We start from the raw sequence: 12,660 nt of genomic DNA, 5'->3' as shown, positions 1-12,660 counted from the left end.
TTGTTGTTGTGATGGGAGCTACAATAGGTGATGAGAATGAGAAGCTGCAGTTCTCAGATGGTGCCAGGTTTGGGGACTGGTTTTATCTTTGAGGTCAGATTCTGGTTTCATCTCGGATGTGAAAAATCCACTGTCAAGCTTTTTCTTTCTTTCTAGTAAGAAGTAGCAAATGACGTCATAGTCATTAAGCATCCTCTGAGATCTAGTCATCCCTGTAGCCCTAGGAAGTAGGGGGCAGCATTTCCGCTATGAACACTGCTTCTCAAAGTTTCTAATTAAACTCACTTGTCCAATCAGACCTCAGCCCAGGAAAAAAGAATAGAACTAAAGCAAGTGACAGACAGAACTGTTGTGAAAAGTCAACAGTTTCACTTTTCCCAAAGGTCATCAGGCAACAGTCATTCATAGAGAAGTGGCGGAAGGTTAAATATAGGATAGTCCAATAAATACAGGTAGGAAGACCCATCTCCTTAGAACCTCTCCTTTGGTATTAATTTTAAAGATGAGACCTAGGGTAGTTTATAACCTTTGTTAAAAAATAGTATGTGTATTTTAAGGGGAGTGTCTAGCTCTCCCCAAGTTTTTGAGTATGCCTTCTAGCCAAGGCCAAGGGAGGGTTGAAATGTGAAGGAAGCCAAGGTAGGGTGGTGGTCCCATCCTCCACCGTGTGTTTGAGCTGTATGACTATATCACACTTCAGCTCCTCCAAGGGGACAATCTTAGTGTCCTGTGTGTGTGGCCTGGGCTGAAGGTAGCCCTGCTGCAGCTGCAGTGGGCGCTTGGCTCAGCAACCCCCCTGCCAAAGTCCCTGTCTGCCAGGAGCTTGTCTAGGCCATCCTGGCCATTCCGTGGCTGTCCATGGATCTCTGCCTCTGGCAGCGGAGGCTTCTAGGCTTTTCACAGATCCATGATTAAGGCATTCATACAGCAGTTGATGTCAGGCATCCCATGCCAGGTGGCAAAGTAGCCATAGAAATCAAGATCTGTTACAGCACCCTGTTTTAACACAGGTGATGTGACTGCCAGAGCCTGGCACTCAGGAGACCCTGGCAAGACATTTGGGGAATAAGAGCAAGTAGAGAAAGGGGAGGCCCCCGGAGGGAGAGGAAGGAGACCGAGGTTCCCTAGCAGTCACTTTTCTTGTCGGGCCCTAGGGAAGAGTGCCTTTAGAACTTACCCCCTGCACATTGCCCATGAGGAAAGGATCAAGCCAGGTCACCTGGCCTCAAAGTAAAAAAAAACTGAGCAGGACCGGGCATCACTCTTGGGACAGTCTTTGAAATTTTTTGTCCTTGCAGTTTCTAAGATGCTAATAGGAACCCCGGGTAGTTGAAACTGTGACCCAAGCAGTGGTAGCCAACTTAGTATTCTGTAAGCTGCTCGTAAACCCTCACCTGGAGTCAAGTTGTTGCAGCTTCCGGCCCAAAGAAGAGCTAACTCACGAATACTAAACAGTCCACGATTGATCTGTCCTTAAAGAGTCTCATGTCACACACAGAGCCTGCAGGGCCTGCAGCATGGGACAATGCAGGAAGGATTGTGCCCCATCTCTGAGTTGACACTTCCCAGCAGTTACATAGTGCCCCTGAAAATCCGGCTCACAGAGGGACAAGGCCTGAGTTACCTGAAGTCCCGTGAGAAGTGATTGATGAGGAACTCTCAGCAGAAGTAAACAGTTACACCCGTACTGAGAGGGACAATCGTGTCTCTTAAAGATAGGAGAACACTCCCTTCTGAACCAGGAGCTGTCCACTTGCCTGAGGATCAGTGCTTTAATGCACTTTAATGTTTTACTAGTGCTTTAATGCCCACATACTTTTTTTAATAAGTAATTTTTCTTATTTTTAATTGGAGGATAATTGCTTTACAATGTTGTGTTGGTTTCTGCCACACAACAATGTGAATCAGCCATAAATATACATATATTTCCCTCCCTCTTGAGCCTCCCTCTCACCCACTCCCCACCCCTCTAGATCATCACAGAGCACTGGGTTGAGCTCCCTGTGCTATACAGCCATCTCCCACCAGCTAGCTATATTACACTTTAGGTAATGTAGAAGCTAGGGCTTCCCTGGTGGCTCAGCAATAAAGAATCCACCTGCCAATGCATGAGACATGCATTCGATCCTGGGTCGGGAAGATCCCCTGGAGAAGGAAACAGCAACCCACTCCAGTATTCTTGCCTGGGAAATCCCATGGACAGAGGAGCCTGTCAGGCTACAGTCTATGGGGTCACAAAGAGTCAAACATGACTTAGCAACTAAATAACAACAGTGTAGAAGCTGAGGGTGGCTGTAGAATCTGTAGGTTTCCTTCTTTGTCTGATTCGAAAAGCAGCCTGAAATCTGGAGAGGATGTTCCCCAGGGAAGTTAATGGGGACCCGAGGGAAAGGCTCTGCACCCTGCAAGGAGCAGGATGTGTGGGTGATGGTGAAAGGCATGGGCATTTCCATGGTTTTCTCTGTGAGGTAATTGTCCAAGGGACATCTGTGAGCAGGACAAGGAAGGTCACTTGGCCAGTGGACCTTGTGGGACCCATGCTCCTATTGGTTGCTGACACTGTTCTGGGGTCCAGTTTGCATTCTACTCCCGTAGCCTGGTTCCTGTCTGTGTAGCATCCTGTGTAACTGCTTGGGGCTATGAGTGAGGCACCAGCCCACAGCATCCAGGGGTAGGGAACCAGCCTTCACCTGGGGCCCCCACACAAAAAGTGAAAGTTGCTCAGTCATGTCTGACTATTTGCAATCCCATGAGCTATAACCTGCCAGGCTCCTCTCTCCATGGAATTCTCCAGGCCAGACTACTGGAGTGGGTAGCCTATCCCTTCTCCAGTGAATCTTCCTGACCCAGGAATCGAAGCAGGGTCTCCTGCACTGCAGGCAGATTCTTTACTAACTGAGCCACCACCTTGGACCAATCAATGACACTAGACAAACTACCCACGCAGCCCACACGTGGACACACAGAAAGGAATGAGACAGGTCTGGAGACAGCACCACTCTTCATAGAGGATGCCAGGCCACACCAGACCCTGGAGGACGGCCGGGACTCTATCAGGGCCTCCCGCAGTAAACCCCGGGGCAGGCCAGGGATGGAAAGAGGTGGGACAGAGCTGCAGCCCACTCTGTTGCCTGTAAATTCAACACCACTTACCTTCTGTGTCCGTCCACAATAATTAAAGGCAGGAGAGATGTCTCAGTGATTAAGTGGTGGTAGTAAACTTTCTGATCAAAATGAGTATCAGAAGATAGCTGGAAAGATTATCCTTATAAATAAGTATCTATAAAATATGTATGTCCCTGAGGATGGGAAAGATAACTAGAACCCAGGTATTTAATGTGGGCACAGGGCAGGGAGAAACGAGCCTCGTCAGCTCTGAGTTCCCGGAAAGCAAAGGTCAAATGAATGATTTTTGGCTGGAGAAATTAATCCCACAGATATGTACCCTGTGATGTTGGTTGGGTGGTTTTCCCTTATCAGAGCTTCCCCCTCCTTCTTCATCTCTCCTCCCTCCCTCCCCACTTCTCTCTCTCCAGCTTTCTTTCCCTAGGCTTCTAGGATGGTCCCCCCTCGGCATGGAGGAGGCAGTCTTGGAACAGAGAGCACAAGAGTGCTTCCCCCAGTGCGTTAAGTCTAGAAGGGGCAACTTCTCTCTGCTCCATCTTCCTGGGACAGGACCTCTCTTCACCTCTCGCCTCGTGAACCCAGCTTTTCCCGCTGCTCAGTAGCTGGAATCACTTTGTTTTCCTCACCCCATTCTAAGACACAGGGAGTTAGTTGAAAGAGCCTCATCTTTCAATAGGTCTGAAGCTTGTGGCCATTGGAGAGGAGTTAATTCTCATTCCCACAAGAGCGCCTATTTTGACAGCTCCCTAAGGGAAGCACAACTTTCTGGCTTATGCATGACTTTGGTCTCCCTGTGAGCAGTTTTGAACGTGTGCAGTGGGGTGAGAGTCTCTGGCGTGTAAAGCATTACCCTCCAGCAGATACCACGTGTCGTGCTGCCTCCTCCTGGGAGCTCGCCCCTTCAACAAGCCCTGTTGTCTTAGAAGAAAAAAAAAAGTTTCCGTAGCTGAATTCTGCCTTGTTGAAATGACTTTCAAGACACAGAGGCTGCCGCCTCTGCAATAGGCAGCACTTTGGGATGCAGGGGGAGACTCCTCTCTGCCACATTTCAAGTCGAGCTTATTAGATGTGTGGCTGGAGGGGCCCGCACGTCACGGAGCGGGCTAATTGGCTGCAGTGTACTCTGCCTCCAACCCATCTCCATTCTCCAATTAAACTCCCATCATCCTGTTGTCCTGGGTGACCCGCTGCTGCCTCCGATTCCATCCACATTTCTGTTTGGGTTTGGAGTGGGGATTTTTTTGGGGGGGGGCGGGGTCGTCCTTCCAATGGTAACTTAATGAAACACTTTAAATACTCCACTTTTTAATTTAAACTCTTTTAATTAAAGCACTTTTCATGGAACCCTCAGTCACGAGTTATTTCCCCACATCCTTCAGTACTTAATCTCAGAGCAGAATTGGAAATATCGATAGAAAGTGTAAATCATGCCCTCCTGCTGAAAGCGTTGTATCAGGTTTCGGCTCAAAAGAGCACCATTACCTTTAGCTGTCACGGATCTGTACACTTGATCGATAAACTTCAAATATTATTAGAGGTGGAGGCTTCAGAGATTTGCTCTGTTCTTTGGAGAGAGACAGAGATAAATCTTTCTTAAAAATTGACTCGAATTTGCACTCTCCGTCTTCCTGGTGAAATGCATTTCTCTTAGGCGTCCAGCAACTGCTACGGGGACAGATTTATAGGCCATGTGCTTCTTGTACTGAAAGATTTAAATGGTAAATCCTTCACATATGACTTCACAAATCATGTAAAGTTAAAAGATTTTTACCGTTTCTGTTGCTGCTGTGCTTAAATTGTAAGGTACAGCTAGTAAATCATTTTAATGGAGGTGTCGTACTTGACTCAATAAAAAAAAAGACAATGGTTTAGCTTCCACTCGAAAATGTTAATGTATTAATCAACGGGAGAATAATTGTTTTTTACTACATTATAAATCTCGGGTGCCATTAGAATTTCAGCAAGGGGTGATGTAGCCACATTCCTAAATTAAAATTGTTTACACTGCCATACATCCATTCTGCATGGCCATAGCTCATTCGGGGTTCATTTTGGAGTTGTTCCCCAGCCAAACATGTCGTTCCTCAGTCGGAAGAAGACATCCCCAGGGAGTGATGCTTATAAAGGAAAATTAATTGCATGATGGAGTGTTAAATAAATAAAAGAAAAACCATCTGTGGCAATGGACAATTATTCCTTGCTGTCTTTTTTTGAAATAGGTTTTTAGGTTTTTAGACAGAGGCTTACTCCCTCATACATCGTAAATGTAGCAGGCATGTCACTTGTGTCTAGTCCCCTAATCCTTGTTTTATCTCTAGGCAGCTGGGGCTTTTGAGCTCCTTGCTTTTCCCATGCAAATGCCTAGTGGGGAATAAGTCGCGGGGCATCACTAGAAAGAGCCTTCCACAGCTCCTGTCGCTGCCTGAAGGTGCCATTCCAAACTCCCTTAAATAGTTAGGTCAGCCTCCTGCATAGATTCTGCAGCTGGTTACAGAGAGGGTGAACGCCAAGACCAGGCCAGGATTGGACAGACTCTATTTCTTCTCTCTCTGCTCCCTAAGCGTGTTCACACGTGTTAGCATCCGACGCCGCTTAGGATGAAATTGCCTTGAGGGGAGAACAGGTCAGTTCAGCACTGGACAGGTCCCCTCGGTGGCACTCCATCCATCTCGACTATCCTGACTCCTCCATTAAGAAAGAAGGTGACCTCTGATCCTGGAGGCAGTGTCTCCAGGGTTTCTGGTGTCTCCCAACAGACTCTACATCCCTGTTCCTCTTCTGATCTCAACAGATTCCCGAGCAGGTGAAGAAGGCGCGATCAGGGCGGTGGATCACGCCGTGATCGGTGGCGTCGTGGCCGTGGTGGTGTTTGCCATGCTGTGTTTGCTCATCATTCTGGGGCGCTATTTTGCCAGACATAAAGGTAAGCCAGGGGGCCTCCTGTAAGCTTGGGCAGCCAGGAAGCCTCGTGTCACCATGGCCGCTGCCTTTGCAGGACTTGGCAAGCTTGTCCTTGAATAGGCAGTTTGGTTTCTGGGGCCACAGAGCCTCTTTGATTCCTGGAAGTGGGAGAGGGGAAAAAAAAAAAAATCTTAGCCGCTGATTAGGAAGGACTCTGCGAGTTGATGAGTAGCATTCGTTGATTTGGATTTTTCTCTAAATAAAAAGCTTTATAGGTTTGTTATTCTACAATCCATCATTGGGGATAGAGTAAAAAATATAAGGGACTGGTGTGTGAGGTGTGGCATGAACCCCAAAATGATAAAGAGGGAGAAAGCACCCCCGTGACCTTCTGCTTTGTGGGAAACGTGGGCTAGCCCTGTGCCCCGGACCCCAATGCTGGGTAAGCTGGTCACAGTGGCTGGAATACTTCAGTTTGATGTGCCTTAAAAGCCACATAAATACGTATTTTTAAAATTATCAGTGCAATTGATTTAAATTGCCATTAATCATCACACTTATCAACCATGCAGTCTGGATGGGCAATCATCTTTGCGAGCGCTCCTCTACCCCACGCTACTCTGAGCCTCTTCTTCCTCTCGGTAATTTATTCTTCCTTTTCTTTGTTGGCCCTGGTCTTTCTCGGGTGTTTTTCTCAAGCGCTGTGCAGTGGGCTACCGGGCCTTTCCTGCAGTATAAACTCGAGGCGCTGGCAGATTGCCGGATGGTAGACCTTGGGTTCAGGGTGGGTCCTCTGAGCACAGCAATGGAAGTCCAAGGTGCTTGACAGTCACCTTTAGAATCCAAAGTGCCCATCTCAAGTGTAAAACAGTTTGGGGCCCTCTGTACTGGGGGTCCTTCTGCCTACGCCCACTGCTCTGCATACACTCTGCCCACCCCCAAGAGGCAGCCTGTTTGGCGGAGAACTCCCAGCCTCTTGGTGTTAAGCTTGATAGAGCCAAGGAGGTCAGGCGAGAGAGCGGGGCTGAAGTCTGCACAATACCTGGGAGTTGCTGGGAGGAAGGTGTACTCTGCAGAGGAAAGAGGGACACGGGGGGACCGTCCGACTGCCTGCCTTCTCGGATTTTTCACCGTGAAAATGTGAAAGTTCAACAGCCTTTTCTTACTTAAGAATCTTTGCGAGCTCGATGCCTAACGGGAGGAGGGTGACTTGATTATCATGGGCAGTGCCAGCTCTACCTGCATTTCATACAGAGGTGCAACCCTTGTCTTTCTCCACATAAACCGTTGGGACTTGCTGATAAAGAGTGTCACCAACTCCGTTAATGTTCTGTCTATTGTCATTATAAAGTGGCTGTGCCAATTAGCAAATCCATGAATCTGGGTCCCGGCTAGAGTGACATCAGAAGCAAGCATCACTTGTTTCTTAAGGCAGATCCCTTGCCTTGCTTCCAGCTGTTAAGACATCAAATTATTTCTCAATCTGGAACCCCACTCTGCAATGGGAGGCAGAAGAAAAATCAAACCTACTTGTGCAGGTTCAAGCGCACGCTCACCAGTGGACAGGCGCCAGTGCTTCCTGAAGACAGGAAGCGAGGGTTCACATAAACGATGTGACATGACGGTAGAAAATCAGCAGGGCCCTAATTCATTTATTGGCTAATTGCTCTTCCTTGCTTTGGTCTTTAACCATGTACGTGCACATATCTGGCCATTGGTCCTGGGCGTTTACTGTCAGCAGCTCTCCAGCTTCCTGCATTTTTAGCTCCCACTCACGTCTTCTTCTGCTGACATCCTCTGGTCATAATCACGGCTCTAATGTCTCATTTGCTGAATTATATCGCAGCGGTTCAGTTGGAGTGGTGCCTTTGGAACCCCCGGATCCCCATTTGTCTCACCCACCTCGCTCTCTCCTTCCAATTGTTTTTTCCCCTCTGCTGCCTGCACACCACTTCGGCTGATGATGGCCATAAAGCAAGTTGCCATCTCTGTACCACTTTACACAGCGGCCATCAGACAGTCACGGTGCTTTACCCCTTCATCTTTCAGGTACATACTTCACTCATGAAGCCAAAGGAGCCGATGACGCAGCAGACGCAGACACAGCTATAATCAATGCAGAAGGAGGACAGAACAACTCTGAAGAAAAGAAAGAGTACTTCATCTAGATCAGCCCTTTTGTTTCAATGAGGTGTCCAACTGGCCCTATTTAGATGATAAAGAGACAGTGATATTGGAACTTGCGAGAAATTCGTGTGTTTTTTTATGAATGGGTGGAAAGGTGTGAGACTGGGAAGGCTTGGGATTTGCTGTGTTAAAAAAAAAACGAAAAGAAATGTTCTTTGAAAAGTACACTCTGCTGTTTGACACCTCTTTTTCTGATTGTTTGGTTTTTCAATTTTTATTTCTTCCTACCAAGTCAAACTTGGACGCTTGGATTTAGTTTGGATAGATTGCAGAAAATTCTGTGCCTTGTTTTCTGTTTGTTGGTTGCGTTCTTTTTTTTCTTTTCTCTCTCTTCCTTTGTGCGAATTTATTTTTCCCCAAAAATTTTTGGAGTTTTTTTTTTTTTCCCCAAAATCTTCTGTTTTGGAATTTGCCTGCTGGGATTCCTTAGAACCTTTTGACCCTCCTTATTTTGTTATTGTTGTTCCTTTCCTTTGTTTATTTTTGAAGTTTTCTGTTCAAAATTCAGTTTCATAAAAGGAGAACCAGCACAGTTTAGATTTCATAGTTCAGAATTTAGTGTATCCATAATGCATTCTTCTCTGTTGTCGTAAAGATTTGGGTGAACAAACCATGAGAACTCTTTGCTGCTGCCCATGTTTCAAATACTTTAGAGCAGTGAAGACTAGAAACTTAGACTGTGATTCAGAAACTGTTCTGTTTGCTGTGGAACTACATTACTGTACAGGGTTATCTGCAAGTGAGGTGTGTCACAATGAGATTGAAACTGTCTTTAATTCTGTATCTGTAGACGGCTCAGTATAGATAATACCCCACGCTGTCCAGAAAGGTTTGGGGCAGAAAGGGCTCCTCCTTTTTCAGTGCCCTAAACAGACCTGACAGGTGAGGTCTGTTCCTTTTATATAAATGGACGAATTTGAGTTGCCACAGGAGGGGAAGTAGGGAGGGGGGAAAGATAGTTCTGCTCTGGTTATTTCTGTTCCAAATGATTCCATCCACCTTTCCCAATCGGCCTTACTTCTCACTAATTTGTAGGAAAAAGCAAGTCCATGTGGTGTGCGAATGACTGAATGGGACAGGTCTTTTTTTTTTCTTTTTCTTTTCCTTTGTGCTTAGTTAGGAAGGCAGTGAGATGTGGCCTGCATGTACTGTATATTACAGATATTTGTCATGCTGGGATTTCCAACTCGAATCCATGTGAAACTTTCATTCCTTACTATTTGGCTTGACAAAGGCAGGAGGTACAAAGAAGGGTCGGTATTGTTCTCAGACCGGTCCGCGGTCCATCTCAGTTCTCGAAAGGTCAGAGCAGAGGTGGAAAAACAGCATGTAGGGGTTTTTCAGTTACTTAATCAAAACTCAGATGTGAGTGTTTTTATCTTTTTACCTTTCATACACTAGCCTTGGCCTCTTTCCTCAGCCTTAAGAACCATCTGCCAAAAAATTACTGATCCTCGCATGATGGCAGCCATAGTGCATAGCTACTAAAATAAGTTACCTTGAACATATCTTAGATGGGGAGCCTTGGGAAAAGGAAGAGGAGTCCAGTTACCATTGACATTTTTTTAAAGAAATGGGATTTTCATTGAAACATCTAGGAAATCTAGAAGTAGTCCTGACGGACGAAAACTAAACTGTTACCATATGCTTTGGTAAGGCTCCAGACTCCAGAATACAGTCCCTATGGAAAGATGGCATCAAAAAAAAAAAAAAAGATAGATCTATATATATATAAATATATATTATATAACATTTTCAGTGAGTAATTTTGGATTTTGCAAGGTGCATTTTTACTATTGTTACATTATGTGGAAAACTTACGCTGATTTATTTAAGGGGAAAAAGTGTCAACTCTTTGTTATTTGAAAGCGTGTTTATTTTTCTTGTCTTTATTTTAACCTTTGATAGAACCATTGCAATATGGGGGCCTTTTGGGAACGGACTGGTATGTAAAAGAAAATCCATATCGAGCAGCATTTTGTTTTCCCCTCTCCTATCCCTAGGCACTTAACCAAGACAAAAAGCCACAATGAACATCCCTTTTTCAATGAATTTTATAATGTGCAGCTCTATTCCGAGCCCTTAGCACCCATTCCGACCATAGTATAATTGTATCAGAGGGTGAGAACCATTTAGCATGTCGTTGAAAGGTTTTTTTCAGCTGTTCTTTTTAGGAAAAAAACAAAAACAACAACAAAAAAAAAAAGAAAAAAAAAACCCCTACCATCGCTCATCGAATTGGCATCTCATTTTTGGGGACCTCCCATCTTTCTGTTTTGACAAGTGTACAGTAGTGCTGTGCCCCGATGTGACTCTATGGCTTAAAATGTCGACATGTCTCAGGTTCATGTGTTTTGATTGGTGTTTTCCGTCTCAGGTAGATTGCAAAGTGTAGGCCCCACGCATTGGAAAAATAATAATAATAATAATAATAATAATAATAATAAAACAAGCAAAAACAGGAAATTATGGATTTTAGTTGTATATTGGTTTATGTATTTTTTTCTTAAGTATACAGTGCACTGTTTGAAATGTATTGTTGAGTATTACTTTGTACAGGTTGATCACTTTTTTTAGAGTGAAGAAAGAACAAACTTGTTTTTTGTGTTTTTTAAAGGAATATAAAATAATGAAGGATGTATAATTGATGCCAAATAAGCTTGTTCTTTAGTCACACCGACGTCTGACTTTTCCCTCTAGGCCAGTTCTGTTTTGAAGGTGTACATGAACGATGTTACGGTGTAAGAAATTCCATATCCATATGTTCCATTCACATTTTGTATTGGTTCATGTATACCATTTTTACAAAAAAAAAAGAAAAAAAAAAGAAGTACTATAAAATATCTGTCTTCTTAATAAAAAAAATTAATGTTACAAAGTGATCCTTTCATCTCATTATGGACTTCTTACGGACGCCTCAGCCTGGGAGAAGATGGGCCCCTGGTCCAACGTCCCCCTTAGGACCGAGCGCAGGGCCGGAAACACGGGCAGTAGATGCTCGGGGGTGCTGTTGGCCGGGCTTCTTGGAACCACCTTCTCTTCCTCTGCTCATCCTTCCTGTTCTCGTTCTCTCTTCCCCTCTTAGCGGACAGGTGGGCCAGGTGTCTGGCATCGCGCGCGGACCCAGCGATTTATGCAGGTGCCCCAGCTGCGGTGGCAGGCCGGCGGGGAACGGCCCCTCCAGTGGATCCGTCTCCGGCCCCCACTGCCCTGTTTCCACCTACCACCCCACCCACTCACCTGTGTTGGCTGCTCCACCTGTCTCTTCCTTCGGGATTTCGTGTCTTCACAATCATCCTTCCTTCTTCATTTCAAGTACTCTCTCCTTTAACAAAAAGACAAGATCTGCAGAGGACGAGCCTGGCTGCCTGCGGGAGATCGTTCTCACTTACTGTCTAGGCTGCTGGGGCTTCCGGGCCGGGTGGACCACCTGATTCGGTCTGTCACCTTCCCCCTTGCCTTGCAGGCCCAAGCGAGCAGTGACCACGGTCCACGGTGACCGATCTCTCAAATGCTCAGATCACACATGAGCGGCCCCAGACGGCCCTTTCCCACCATTCACCCAGCTGTGGCTGAGTCCGTCCCCCTTTTCTCTCTTCAGGCAAGTGATGGGGAGAGCTCGGCAGTGGGAGAAAAGGTAAGCTCCAGAAAATCCAAATGAGGCTGTGGGCCTCATTTCAGCCTCTCCCATCCCGGCCTGGCCTCTCAACCTGTCTCTGTAAAAATCAGCAAATCAGACACGCAGTTATGGAGCTCCTGCTGCACATTCAGCCTTGTGAGAAACAGGGAAATGTAAGGTCATCCCTGGAGACTAACCGGGGCATCAGTGACACCCACAGGAAAACACGCAATGGTCCCCAGCCATGGGGGAGTTATCCCAAATATAATTAAGGAGCCCAGAGAGTGCCAGGGGAATTTCTTGGAGAAGGGAAATCAGAGAAGGCTGGAGACTCAAGACAGCGTCCTGGAGGAGCTGGGACTCCAGCTGGACCTTTAAGGATGGTTTAGTGGAAAGAGGAGTGAGTCCAAGGTACAGACAGCATTAAGCCCAGCCAGCCTGCTGATTTGCATGGGAAGAATAAAGCAAAATCAAGGAAGGCATGGAGGGTGGGATCAGTCTTGTGGGTGTTCTCAAAGTCCAGACAAGAGCTAAGATTCCAGAGGCCTCTCCCAGCCTCTGCCCCAGGGCAGGGAGCAGTGGGGAGTACTGATTCATCAGACTCTGTAAAAAGACCTGTAGTGATAGAGCCTAGAGATCAAGGGAGACTGGAGAGATCTAAGAGACTGCCTGGGTCCCTATCCCCACCCCATCATTTGTTAGCTGTGAAACCTTGGGCGAGTTCCCCCAGCTACCTGGCCTTGTTTTCCTGCTCTGTGAGGGAGGGGTCACCATGTTAAGAGAGAGAAGTCAGATTGTCTGTAAGTGCTTAGCAAATAATATGCCAG

At 46.2% G+C, this 12,660-nt stretch overlaps 1 protein-coding gene across 6 annotated transcripts in view; it reads left to right on the top strand.

The window, feature by feature from the left end:
* Positions 1-8,363, top strand: part of CADM1 (cell adhesion molecule 1) — a 346,709-nt gene extending 338,346 nt beyond the window's left edge. For all 6 annotated transcript variants that reach the window (XM_081544817.1, XM_081544816.1, XM_081544814.1 and 3 more), the window contains 2 exons: positions 5,918-6,049; positions 8,077-8,363. In XM_081544817.1, coding sequence (XP_081400943.1) covers positions 5,918-6,049; positions 8,077-8,195 — 251 coding nt within the window. In that variant the 3' untranslated portion in view covers positions 8,196-8,363. The remainder of the gene's footprint in view (positions 1-5,917; positions 6,050-8,076) is intronic.
* Positions 8,364-12,660: the final 4,297 nt, after the last annotated feature.

This window comes from Giraffa tippelskirchi, chromosome 11 (genome assembly GCF_054371585.1).
Source record: "Giraffa tippelskirchi isolate mGirTip1 chromosome 11, T2T-mGirTip1v1.2.pri, whole genome shotgun sequence".
NCBI classification, from domain to species: domain Eukaryota; kingdom Metazoa; phylum Chordata; class Mammalia; order Artiodactyla; family Giraffidae; genus Giraffa; species Giraffa tippelskirchi.
Note: the sequence above shows the minus strand (reverse complement) of the source record. Positions and strands in the feature narration are given on the sequence as shown.